Source organism: Cyprinodon tularosa, unplaced genomic scaffold, assembly GCF_016077235.1.
Source record: "Cyprinodon tularosa strain WSP-4 unplaced genomic scaffold, ASM1607723v1 ctg675, whole genome shotgun sequence".
In the NCBI taxonomy this organism is placed as follows: domain Eukaryota; kingdom Metazoa; phylum Chordata; class Actinopteri; order Cyprinodontiformes; family Cyprinodontidae; genus Cyprinodon; species Cyprinodon tularosa.
This window is the reverse complement of record NW_024039424.1, coordinates 292676-307090: the sequence shown is the minus strand read 5'-3', so window position 1 is coordinate 307090 and position 14415 is coordinate 292676. Positions and strand designations below refer to the sequence as shown.

At 38.5% G+C, this 14415-nt stretch overlaps 1 protein-coding gene across 1 annotated transcript in view; it reads left to right on the top strand.

Annotated features, from left to right (window-relative positions):
- The window catches only part of ahrra (aryl-hydrocarbon receptor repressor a), a 91300-nt gene that overhangs the window by 61264 nt on the left and 15621 nt on the right, over positions 1-14415 (top strand). The window contains exons 4-5 of the mRNA XM_038267517.1: positions 3505-3623; positions 8222-8311. Of these exons, the coding sequence (XP_038123445.1) occupies positions 3505-3623; positions 8222-8311 (209 nt within the window). The remainder of the gene's footprint in view (positions 1-3504; positions 3624-8221; positions 8312-14415) is intronic.

The window sequence follows — 14415 nt, the reverse complement described above, 5'->3', positions numbered from 1 at the left end:
ATCTTATTAGGGCTGTGCTGGTGCCTGTTAGCTGACAGAGAGCAGGAGTTTCTTAAGGTGTAGCGACAGGTCTGGAGCTGACAAAAAATTCACAGCGACTTTAAAGTGCTGTGAAAAAGTATTTTCATACTTTTTTCTTTTCATTCTTTCTCATTTATGTTTTATTACATCAACCATATTTCAATAATTGATTTTCTTACATCACCTGTCTAGGTTGTACCCCTTGCGTCCCTGCTTGTGATAAGCTTGACGGAAAATGGATGGATGGATTTTCTTACAGTAATTATTTCTATTAAACCAGAACCTACTGGAATCAACATGTCCTTGAGAAGTTTTTGCACCATAATTCTGGTCGTTCGCCGTGGAGGAATTTTAGTCCACTCCTCTTTGCAGAATTGCTCCAATTATGCCTAATTAGAGGATCAAGAAGATGGATTTCTGGAGTTTCCAGCCTTTATTCTCAAAACCAACTATACTTCTTAGGTACCAAATTTAGTTTGATGATCTTTGACACTCAAGTGTTACATGAAAGCAAAAACAAAGGAGGTAAAACAAGTTTCACATAACTTTATGATGGGAAATACATCAAAGGATATTTTTTTTTCGATATTGATTTCAGTTAAGTAACTAAACATCCAAGCTGCTTCGTGGTCCCTTACTCAGAGTTCTCTCTGAGCAGCCCTTTGTTAGTATTAGTGTCAAAATTAAGTCATAGCATACCTTAATAATTAAAGGGTGGTCTTCATTTTCTGTATACTCAGTGGAAAGACAGTTCTGGCTGACCGAAGCAACTAAACACCTCAAGCCTCGCCCTTTGGCAGCTTTCAAGTCCCTATACTTGTCATTTTTTTACCTAACACTCACACAGCGCACATAAACGCCTCACCATTACCCGCTCTGTTTTCCTTTTCGGACCAGAGACGGAGAAAGTAGAGGCGAAGAAAAGCAAAGCCGAAGACGTTAGCGGCGAGGAATAAAGCCCGCATTGTTGGCAGAGGAAGTCCCGATGCCGATAATTAATCATCTCGAGTGTTTGTCTTTCCTGACGCAGCATCCTCTCCAAGAGCTGCCATAAGAGGGAAAACAAAAATATATGAGCCGTTGAAAGGAGGGAAATAAAGACGGTCATTAGACTAATTTCCCCTCTGTAATGGTTTCCACTGGTTGGATGATATTCTGGTGATTGGACTGAAGGTTTTTACTGTGAGACGGCCGTCTGTGGCTGTTTGTTTGTATGTGTTCTAACTTAGTGGAGGTGATGACAAAACCTTTTCTGCCTGTCACAGCTTTTCATGAGCCGTTTAATCCTAAGGAAGACATTTTTACTTCTGGAAGGGGGAAAAAACTTACAAACGAAATGTATGGATGCTATGAATTGTGTGCTTCAGAGCATCTCCACCACCGTAATTGGTTGGTTTCCCTCCCCCTATACAGAACAGAGTGGGAGGAGGAGGGATGGACGCAGGAGGCAGTAGAAGGTCATAGGTGAGGAACCGAAGCTGTAATGGGGTCGTACATTGAGGCCGAAGGGGGGAGGAAATATCAGATAATATGAGATATAACGGTCTTCATGATATAAATGGTGAGTTGCGTGACTAGTCTTTGCTCAGTACGGCGACTGATGGAGCAAAGGGCTGTTCTGTTGGAGGAAGCCACATGCCCTGGACCTAACATCCACAAGAGAGACACATACGTCTCTAAACACGCTTCATGGCAGAACATGTGGCAGTTCAGTTAACCGAAATACTGAGAGCAGGTGTACAGTGTCTTACAAAATCATTCATACCTCTTAGACTTTATCACATTTGATCACATTACAACCACAAGCGTGGGATTGTGTGTGATAAATCAATGCAAAGCAGTGCATAACTGTGAAGTGGGAAGAAAAATGAAAAGAGAAGGAAAACATTTTTTTACAAAGCATTGCATGTGTTTTGTGTTAAGCCCCCTGAGTCAACAGAACCTCAATCTGCTGTATTTAAAGCTGTAAGTCTTTAGGAGTATGTCTCTGCCAGCTTTGCACAGCTGACATTTTTTGCTCTTCTTTGATTTAAAATATCTCAAACCTATAAACATCAGTTTCCAAGTCTTCCCAGGGATTCTCAATTAGACTTATACCTTGGTGACTCTAAAGGCTGGTTTATGTTTGAGGCATCCAACTCTTCAACGCCTCTTCATTGAGCTGCTGCATGACCACATTTTTTCATGCAATGCAAACCTATGAAAATGTTTATGTAGCGAGTTTCATCTGCAAACGCATGGCAGATGAGCGACATCTTTTACTGCCGTGGATTCCCAAATGTAGAAATTAGTCGACATCTTAAGATTGGTCTGTAAATAACAAAATGATCAACAGATAACAGTGAACAACTGTTATAGAGAAATTTATGTCATTCTTGAACGACAAAACTTGAATTGAAAATTCTTAACCCTTTAAAGCCCGATCCAAGAATAAAACAAAACAGAAAATTCCTTTTTTTTTTTTTGGTTTGAAGTCCTTATTTGGCCTTTTAACAAAATATGTAAAAAGAAAAAACAGAAATACATTTTTTAAATTAATAATTTATTACTATGCGATAAGTCAAGATTATTTTTTGTGTAGTCTTCTGCCATCTGTTATCAGGTATATCTGATTGTGTACAATAGGATTTTGAGCAAAGTTTTTACCATTACATTATGCAAAAGGTGTCAGACGCAAAACATTTCAGAAACCGTATGTATCAAATATGATACGTTTGGCATTATAGGGTTAATTTACTTTTCTTTCTGCTTGTTGTGTGTTATGTAAGCGTTCGGTCTGTGGTTTTATAGATATTTATTCTTATTTAATATATTGGGATCACAAAATAGCTGAGGACAGGAAATAATTTAAAAATGTGTTTATTTTGACCTCTTTTTTTAAATATATATCACCTCTTTATTATCAATAACTGCACATTACAGAAGCTCATTCCCGGTAATGCTCAATTTTAAACGTATTTTTATAGTGGGTTGTTTCTACTATTATTATTCACTTATGTTCTGATTAATATTGACTTTTATTGTGAAGCATTTAATAAAATCGCTGCATGTCTAGATTTGCATTAAACTTCTTGTTTCTGTTGGATGTGCTCAAAGAACCTTGTAAGGTTATAAAAATCCCAAAGCTTTTGTTGTCCCTTTGGATTGGCCCAATATACCTGCTGGATGTGCAAAGTGGCATTTATGCCATCCAAAAGGGAAACCAATATGTTTGATGAGTCTGCCTTATGTCTGAGAAATGCTCTGGCTCTCTTTTTCATCATACATAACAGCGCCCGCGTGAGAGACTTTGTAAAGAGTAACATTGTTGTCTTTACTCTGACGTGAAAAATCTATCCCTGCATGTTCAGTGTTGACTGAATGAAAAACAAAACAAATCAATGGTCTCATTGATCAGTCTCTTTGGCAGTGTTTTCAGCTGCTAATTGATGTTATTCCCCACTCACACTTGCTGATGCTTTTACTTGTTTTCTTTTTTCACAGCGAGTCAAGACAAGCCCTCCAGGAAACACATCACCAGCACAGCATCCTCTAACCCTGAACCCAGGAAAGATAGCCTTCCTCTGGGCACCAGCATCAATGAGAGCAGCCTCCTGCTGGAAGTAAGAAACCAGATGACCTGCGTGTTCGTGTATGTGTGTCCTGTGTGAGTGACGTCTGCTTCTGATCACTTAAACAGAAAGTGTTTTTTCGGCACACAAACACCGCCGTTTGGTCCGTTTCAACAAATAAAACCTTCTGTCACATCGTGCCGTTGCACTTTCCTTCCCCTGTGGATGGCACCGTCAGTGAACCGCCCTGTAGTTTGCACACGCGCCTGTAAGAAGATTTGTCTGAGCGAGTTGCCCTCCAGCGCGACCTCCCTCATGGATCTGTGGTGTTGCGTGACATACGGGCGAGAGGACTGCGTCGGAGCTGACGGAGGGCTGTGGGAACTCTCACGGGCAGCCGCTGAGATGCGTGCGAGTCAACGTGAGCCGATCTCTGTCCAAATATATGAGCTCAAGTGTGAAAGTGGCAGAAGAGAGTGAGAAGAAGTCAAAACAAATGCTAAAACACTTTTTACTCACTTGACCTAAGACCCTTAATAAGATCTGGATGCAGCAGGACATCCAAACTTTAATGCAAACCCACACCCGAGAGGACATACAGACAGACAGACAGATAACACACTGCATGGGTTATTTAAACAGACCCAGAGCACACTGCAAGGGAACTACGCATGCAGATCATAATTACACTCTCCATGACCCGTTGGCTCCCAGGGAGGCTACAAATTATGACATTGGTCCTTTTCCAGGATTCAGAGGCGATCCACTGATGCTGTTAATGTGTTAAGTCCCTCAGTTGAACAGTCAACAAAGGAGCAGTTTGAGTGTAGTGATGTTTCATCTACTGTGCGTGACTTCGGGTGTTAATGACTGTGAGCGTTTTTTTTATGTTTTTTATGCAATATAACCCAAACAGAGACATCAGACTCATTGTCGTTAGGCTAGTTTATCAAGACTCAAGAAAAAGGGGTTCTTTATTCATCAATTAGATAAAAAAAACCAAGAAACTTTTGGTAAAATCCGGTGCAATTATGTGCCTGTAGATGTCATCTGATTGGTTAACAGTGTCCATCTGTGTTATGTCGTAAAAACGGCAGCTCTTCTGTGAAGGCCTAAGAGGTTTGTTCGGGAAAAATAATAAGCTAGAAGCATTATGAAGGCCAAGGAATATGACCAACAAGTCAGGGAGAAAGTTGAGGAGATATTTAAAGCGGGATTTACAACATTATCTTATGCTCTGACACCTCTCAGAGCTTTGTTTATCAGTTAACAAGGGAAAGAGTGTGGTCAAATTGTAAACAACCTCAAAGAGGCTGATAAATTTGCAGGAGTTGACAGAGGATGATAGAGCAAAAAATCTAAATCTTGTAAAGTCATTTTTTTATTAAAATAAGTGCATTTGTTCTTGAATTGAGGAGATAAAAGAGACATTTTGCCAATGGAACAAGATAATTTACACTTAAAATAAGAAAACACAATTGCATTGTCTAATTTAAAGGGACTATTATCTAATTATCTTATTTTAAGAGTAAAAATACTGATTCCATTGGCAATCTATCTCATTTACCTACTTAAATTAAGGGTAAATACACTTAATTTAAGACATTTTTACTTATTTCTAGATCGTTTTTCAAGTGCACAAAGCTGGACTTTATAGAAGAGAGGGAAAAAGAGAGTCATTGTTGAACAAAAGCCATAAAAAGCCCTATTTGCAGTTTGATACTCCACATGTGCGGGAAATATAGCACTGCACATTACTGTGAACACAGCATCTGTATGGTGAAGGTCGACGTTGGTGGGAAGCCAGATGGAGCTAAATCCGGAGTAGAAAGGAAACTTGTTAAGGACAGATATAGAGCTGAGATCCAGAAAGAGGTTTATGCACCAGCAGGACAGCATACCTGTACACCCAGCCATAGATCAGAGCATTTTCACCTGTTACAATGGCCCAATCAGGGTTCAGACAGAAATCCAGTTCCAAATCTGTGACAGGATTTAAAGACTGATCATCATAGTCTCTTCATCCAGTCTGACTGAGCTGGAACTGTTTCAGTTTCTGCCTCTTGTTGCACAAAAACGTCTTAAGATGTAAGCTAAAGCTTTCAGCTTCCCAAGGGTTTGTTTGTAGCTGCAGAGATTTTGTGCTGCTGGTCAGATGCAGGTGTTTCCATTACCTAAAGGCTTTAGTATGCAGGGAAATGATGAGAAAAGCATGAAAACAGCAACCTGCATAGAGCTTCCATTTAGTTTTTTTTCTTGCATTTCTGTATTATTTTCTGGGTGTTTAAAGTTGGGGCGGCTCTACAAAGGTTTGAGATAAATACATGGAAAAAATTTAGTTTTTTTTTTTTTGCTGTTTCAAATGTGCTTCCATATTCCTCCATAGCTAATGAACATCTCTATAATGTGTTTGAACATTTGCAAAAAAAAAAAAAGCACAGTACTCATCTGTAATAATTAGCCGTTGGTATCCTTTTGAAACACTAATTAAAGCAATCAGTAAAAAAAACAGCTTCTGCTTACTTTGCCTGAATATTTTCTTCTCGGTTTAAGATCTGAGGTCTTTTTTTTTTGTTCCAGGAGAAGAAAATTGCCAAAGTCCTTCAAGGTTTTATTGTAGCATTTATTGCAGTGTTTTAGTCACTTGGAGAAAGCGTGGGAAAAACAAAAAACAAAGTGCGGCACTGACTAAATAAACTTGCGTGCAACCGACATAAAAAGCTGACCTCTTCTTGGACTTGTAGGACTTAATGAAAACAACATGACATTCCTCTATATTTAGTATATTTTCATTTCTATTGTTTGAGGACACAAAACAAACACAGAGATGAGGATAGACAAATAATATGTGGCTCTGATCCTTTTACAGGTTATTCTTCATTTTTGAAACTAATGCCAGATATGTTTGGATTTCTGTTGCATATTGAATAATAAAAAAAAATGCTGTTTTCATTTAGATGTTTTACCTTAGGCATAAGCATTCTCTTTCTGGACCATATTACAACTCGAAATCCTTGCTTAGGAATCTTTAACAAAATGAATAAAATGAGCTGCATTACTATAAATTTATTCCCTAAATTGTTCACATTTATCTGTTAAGAGTTGCTGGCAGAGAAATCAGTCGATGCCTGTGAGTTCATGTGTGTGTTTGGGTCAGCGGGAGGACATGTGCCAGCAGTTGAACTTGTCAAACATCATCTGCATCAAGGCGACTGAGCACCTATCTCCCATCCTCCTCCCCCGCTTCTCTCATCATGCTCATCCTGCTTATATAGATGATTTAAAAAGAAGAAAAACAAAGATATTATATCATAGTTGAGATATTTTTCTAGGTTGTGATTTTACAGTTTGTCTCGAGTACATCTGCGTGCTTCTACATTAAAAGAGACTTATCAGTTCACTGAGTTCATAGGGTGGGTTGGATGATGGAGCGTGTGCAGTGGCTGCCTAATAATATCTCCCATGGATGGTTATCAGATCACTGTTAGGTGTTTGTGAAAGGGGGGGTGGTGGGTGGGAGTGTGAGTTAAGTTACCATGGGGATGAACATCATGTAACCCCCCGTCACACACACACACTCACAGATCGGAAAAATCCTGCATATTCTCGCTGTAAAACAGAGGTGACAGAGTCTGGCAGCAGCAGTCACGCAAGTCAGCTAGCCCTGGTGCTGTCACGCTATCCCAGACATGTGCACGCACAAACAGTGGACCTCTTCCACATGTCCTTCCTGTTACTTTTTTCTTCCTCTTCTGTTTAGGTTTTCATACCTTTGCTCGCCTCTTCATTTGCCCGTCTCTGCCTATCTGACCGAAGCTACCTTTTTTTTTCATATGCAGCGTTCCTTTTTGATCTAGTGAAACAAAGAGGGATGCACAATTAAATTCTGCATGTTTTACAGTATAATACTCAGTTTGTATTTTAATCACATTACTTGTTTTATAAATACATCTAAGTGTCACTAAACATTTTTCTGATTTCTTTTGTTTTTTTTTCTAAAGCAACAACAAGCTTAACAAATAACATTGACTTATTTAGTATGGAGGTCCAAAAGGGCCAAAACTCTAATTTATTTAGATACAAATAAATGAGCAGCAAAAAATAAACATATCAAGAAAATGAAAAAGTTAATAATTCTTTATGTGTGTTTCTGTGGACTCAAATTGGAGGTTAATCGGTGTGTCAACCTTTAGATTATAGAATGAATACCGGTAGTCGTTTTAGCATGTATGATTATGATATCAAATTAATTTTTTGTTATAAAAAAATATTTGCTCATAATTTATTATGGATAGGTTTGCCAATCCTATCTCCTGTACGACAACCTGTTTGTTTTTTGTTTTATCACATTTTGTTTCTTTTGGAAGCACAAGATTTGTACTCTTTTATACTGTATTTGGAAAAAGAACTTAATTAATGTTATAAGGGATTGAATCTACATTTGATGTTCAGCTTTAAATAAGTAGTTTTACACCTTTAGGCTACATATTCAATCATTAACCTGTTATTTTCATTTTGGAAGTGAACTAAAAGTAAATATAGATAACAAAAACGCTGAATACAAATAGCTGAGAGATGATTTGTGTTTTTCTTTTGTTTATTTATGGTATGAAGTTTATCCACCTTTCTTTCTCTTTGTGTGTGTATAGTCTTTAACAGGCTTTGCTTTGGTGGTGAGCAGTGATGGGATGGTTTTTTATGCTTCCTCCACCATCGTGGACTATCTTGGATTCCATCAGGTGAGCTGTCATAATATTGAATCTAAAAAGGTTTAAGGTGCTTCAATTGTTCAGTTTTAATAATGCAGGTAACTATAACTGACGTGCAACGGTGTGTTTTAGGGAAATATGGAAAACAACAATACAACAAAAAAGATAAAGGTCAGTTTCTTTTGTAAAAACACAGAATAGATTAAAAAAAACAATGCCGTCCTGATGTTACGTTTTTTTATCATCAGTACATCCCACCCTATTAGGAATAACAAAATAATACGTTATTAATAGGTTTTCTAACAATCTGTTTTAACTGTGAAAAGAACTGACTTATCGTTTTTGATTAGACCAATTGGAGGAACCGCACAGCAGCGAAACACCGTCAAAATTATCAACACAGATATTATGCTTGGAGAAAATATTTTTTTGCAAAAAATAGTCCAAGGTTTCCCAGCGTGTGAATAAAAACCTCTTGTAGCTGTTTACCCCAAAATAAATCATACAGAATTTTCTTTAAATGTGTTTGTTTAGATTTGACATACTAAATTGTATTCATATTTTTGTGAATTTATTTTCCTTTTATTTGAGCTCATGAGAGAAATTGGGTAAAAATTAGCTTAAAGTTAGCAAATTGGGCATGCTACCTGCATGAAAAGCTACCAGAATGTAGATTAGGTAAGAACTGGTACATGTTCCATCTCACTGTTAGCCTGTTGGATCCCATTCACCCCTTAATTCTCCGTGGAATAACCCTAACAAGGTTTTGGAAAGTTTCCCAGAAATTCTGATCCATACTGGCAGGAGTGCATGCCATAGTTGCTGCAGATTTTTTAGGCTGCACATCCGTGATGCAAATCTCCTGTTCCGCTACGTCCCCCCAGCTGCCTTTTATACTTAGATCTGGTGACTGTTGAGGCCACAGCTGTTCCTGCAATCCCAGCAGATCTGCATTTTCCAAAAAACTCGGCATTGTGGTACCATCAACCATGTAAATGTTCGATTAGAGACTTGCCTCAAGAAGCAGTAGAAGAGCTGTACCTTATAAAGTGGAAATGAATGTATTTGTTCACACTGTGACGTTACGCCTGCGTGTTGGTGGATCATTGTGACTAGTACACAGATTGAAGTCAGGAAGTTACATCTGATGTGCTTCAGAGGTTTGACGACCTCTTTTTCACCCTGGCATACACTGTTTGGATGTCTCCTTGGGCTTAACCCACCAACAGTTTAACATTCTCCCTTTGCAGTGGCTGTACCCCAGCATCCATTATAAATGATATCAACACAGGCTGTCCTGTCCCGGGATGCTCACATCACCATCTTACTTTAAAACCATGAATAAAGTGCTTTTCAATGTTGTAATCTTTTTTTTTTCCTCATCCCTTGTCAAACACTCTCTCACACACACTCTAACAGTTTGCTTTCATGCTGGGATAGAAATCCTGTTACAGTGATCTCTGCTGGTTTCAGAGTTGCAGGCAGTAGTTTAGGGCCATTAAATCAACATGTAAACCACTGTGGTGTGAAACACCCTGCCTTACTATATGTATATGCGTGTGTGTGTATTTTTGCAGGAGTTCAAAAAGACCATTAGAGGGAATTAATGTTAAGAAGCAGATATTTGAATCTATTTGCGCCACATAGGTCAAAAAGGATTTAGAATTTTCTGCTTCAGTGACAGACTGCTGCACCTAAATGCACCAGAGAGCGTTATCACAGATCCTTCCTCCCAGCAGCTGGAAGACTCTATAACCATCATTGTTCCCAACAACCTCAATAAGTTGTTACATTCATGCTGATTTTGCACAGTTTCTACCTTAGTCAGTGAAATTACATGCTGCTGTCATTGTGCACATTTCTAATGTTGGTACTATTTTCAAATATCAATTGCTATAAAAAAGTCCATAGCTGCATATTGGTTATTTTATCCTCCAGGTGCACAGTCTTTATTGTTAAAACACTTCAAATGAAAGTATTTTATAGTTTATCTTATAATTCTTGACTATTATGGTATGCTTATACATTTTTCTTAGGTCAACATTTGTGTGACCATTTCTTTTTGTAATGTTTTTGCTGCTGCAAACGCTCCCATCGTGGGACAGTAAAGGGATTTTCTATTCTATTCTATTTAATACTGATTTTTTAAAACAGCTGTTATATATCATGGTCAGTGAGGATTCTAATCTTAAGTGGGATGCCTTATTTAGTGTGTCAGCACACCTCTGCAGGTTAAATCACTATCATAACACTCAGCTACAGGCGTAACGATAGTGATATTACAACAATAATAAATAGATTTGCCTCCATAATTAAATGTGAATATTACTGAATAGTAATATCCATTTGTTGGCCAACATGAACAAACACATGAAAATTGTTGGTTAACATAAAAAAATAAAATAAATATATATATATACAGTATATATATATACAGTATATATATATATATCAAGCCCAGCAAAAATAGTAATAACAGTAATAGTAATAATATTAAAAGTAATAACTGCGTTTAGTTAGTCAAATAGCCATTTGCCATAAAATGTTTATTATATGCGGATTAAACAAATTGAAGCTGTGCATTTCCCTCTGTTACGTCTCATGGTGTTCTATACTCCGCGTCGTGCATTAAAACCGTGTAATGCACAGCTCCTCATAGTTTAATTCTTATATATTTATCCTTTAGAATATAAATTACCCACTAACTTGCATATAAAAAACACTATAAGGCAAACAAGGTAAACTCGTGAGTGGAAAGGTGATCTGCGGGGTTTGCAAGGTCCACCTGTACTTTATACCTGAGTAAAACTGCATTATAGAATACCACCAGTGTGCGAGATATGGTACCTGCTGTATATTAAACAAAAATAGTAAGTTAATTAAAAAAACTTAATAAATAAAAAAGTTAATAAGCTAAATTTAAGTAAAAAAAGTTCCTGTATCAGTATAAATGGTCTGAGTATTTATTATGTTTAAAGAAAGGTGTTTTTCTTTCTGTAAATGCTTTTCATTCATTTATTTTAAGCACAGTCTTTGGATTTTTTAAATTTATTTTTTTTACCATAATAGGGCAAGTGACTTTTTCTTGGCAAGTGATGCTTTGCGATGAAAATACATAAATTTAAAATTTAAAAAAAGCAATGACATCTTTTTCTATCCTCCAATAACACTCGACTTGAAATTTTGAATTGTTTTTTAAGTATTTCATTGCGTGCTCTATAAAGGGCTAATGCTGTTATAAATTATGTTAATCAAGCATTGGCCATTTCCTTCTGTCTTACTGTGTATTCGGTTATATAAGATGCCAGAAAAGTGTCTTAATTTTTTCTGATTGATTCTGATTCAGCCATAACTTCATTAGTTAAGAAGAGATGATAATATATAATGATATATATTGAAAGCACTGGAGAACAAACAAAGCTGCTCTTTATTCTGCATTACATTTAAATCTATGTGATGCAATCGAAATAATGACAAATGCTATTGCTAACATTACTATAAATGTTTCTATATGCTTTATTATGGCAACAGCCAGAGGAATGGCTGAAGCTTGTGTTTTAGATATAAACTATTAGGTCATGTTGTAGGTTTTTGGTTAAAATCATCTTTAAGCTATGAAAACCTCATACTGACTAATGGCTAAAGGACACATGCGGCCATGCAAAGAAATAAACATTAGAATACTAATTAAATAGTCAAACCGCATCATGTACAAGTGGGTTTTTGTTGTTATTCCAGAGTGCGATCTTGATAGTGTGACAGATACTAACCTACCGTCGTTACTCCACACAATTATAAAAATGCAAAATGTGTCAACAGAAAGAGACAAGGTATTGACACGACAGGGCATGTCCGTGAGCCATAGCATCACAGCATGCAAACCACATTCATGGGTAATTTTGGTGATCAAAAGGTTCTACTTCCCACATTAATTGCTTGCAAATAAGAGCCACCCCAAACACACGCACACATGATTTGCCTTGACAAGGCCCCAAACAAACACTTTGCACCAGCCTGAGCCCTCAGCTATAGTGAGAGGACACTTATTAATATACCACAGGAAAAAAAACAAAAAACTAAGTGGCACCACAACAAAAGCCCCAGAAAGGAGCAGAAAACATTTACAGCTCTTTGATCCCATTTCTCGCTGGAGCAGTTAGCCTTTGAAGGTCAGCTAAACCATCACTTACTCTCCAGTTTTGTTTTTTCTTTCGTTCCCCCCTCTGCATATTTCTTTACGAGGCACAAAAACAATAGTCACTCGATCCGTTTGTGTGCCCGAACGCCAGTAGGGAACCGCAGTCTTCAGCACCAAGTGTTTTGCGAAGACGGTGGGAACAGATTGTGTTTTCAGAGGCAGGCGATCAAAAACCCTCGCGTGCCACCGCCGTGGAAATTCTGGAGCCAGGGCGGGGGTCGAGGGAAGAGGAGAAGGCTGAACGTTACAGGGAGGAATCTGTTAGGGAATGACAGAAAGCAAAAGTTATTGCTGGAAAAGAGAGAGGAAAAGCCTGCTGGAGGTGGGATGGAACCTGATTCAGTCTGTGTGAGAGTCTATGTGGACGAGGTGGGGGGGGTGGCTGAGCCGGGCTGCTGCTCGGGAGCCGGTGTCACGCAATGTTTGACAAACACAGCTGCCCGCACTGCCCATGCAGCTGCTCTTCGGGTGTTACTGCGCTGAGTAATTCCTCCTGCTTTTGTGTGTGAGTTTGAAGGGATGTACATTGATCCAGCATAACATTATGACCACCTGTCCTTATACTTTGACCTGTTCAGACATTGCCTCAGTAAGAGCTCTGAAGGTCTAAGTGTCATGATGGGTTTTAAGGATCTGACCCACATGCAGAGACACGCTCAGGAGCCAAGGTTAAAAGTTAACAGGTTTATTATGGATAGCAAAAACACAGACTGACAGATATACAGCTGGGTAACACTGTTGGACCACAGCGGACTGGTGAACCGGAACCGGAAAATCTGAAGAGGAGATCACAATGATCAGTTCAGGAGGCACTCACATTTATGGTGCTCTTGGTTATTCTTTGGATATAGTTTGTGGGGTTTTAACCAGAGATGAAAGAACTCAGAGGACAGTCAGACTAACGTTGGATCCAGAGGAGTATTGGAGCGGACTGTCACCGGGTTTTCCTGAAGGACTTGAACGGATCATGTGGCGGTTTCCCCTTTCTCAGTGTGACTCAGTTTTTCCTTCCAGGGGAGTAGAAGATCCAGGCTTGTCAAGTGAATCAGGAAGGCTTCCTGCCGGAGAACAAAAGACTCAGAGAGACAAGGTTAGGGTTAGACTCAGCTAATCTCAGTTTGGCTAGAGTACCCAGTACTGGCAAATACTCTGGCGTTGAGGTAGTGACAGCCCGCTGCTCAAGTACTCCTCCTGTAATGACCCAACGAGCCGCAGGTGTGCAGAGAGGCCCAACGAGGGCAGGGCACCGCCTGGTGGTGGAGAGAGGAAAACACAAAAAACAACCCGCACAAACTCGAATCCTAACACTGTTTGTTATCTTTTTCTTTTTTGGATCAACACATGTCCTATATGTCTCTCAATTAAATGAAAGGTCGGAATGGATTTAACCTTTCAGTATGATTCACAGTGAACAATAGCAGCTGCCACACAATCTGACAGTATACATAAAACAAATCCACCAGATCAGACAATGTTCATCTAATCTGAGAACAGAGATGGCAAAAGTACTCACTTTCCGTACTTGAGTAAAAGTACAGATACTTGTGTTAAAAAATACTCTGGTAAAAGTGGAAGTACTGATTAAACTTCTTTACTTAAGTAAAAGTAACAAAGTACAGGCTTGTAAATTTACTTAAAGTATAAAAGTAAAAGTAGAAACCACTTTTTTCATGCCGTTGCCTACATTTTAAATGGATGTCTGCCAATAGGACTAGATCTCCGTTGTGTTCATTTTCAATCATCTCGTCGTCCATACTACTATGCTAACGCCACCGCCACCAAGCTGCAATGATTTGCCGTGAATGAATACCGCCGAATCTGTCGATTCATCTTGTAGTGGTGCGTCAAATGCAATGTAGATTCCCATTCAATTAGATTGAATTTGGTATTTGTGAGAAAACGGCTCGCCACCTCCCTTCTCACGTCAGAGGAGGTG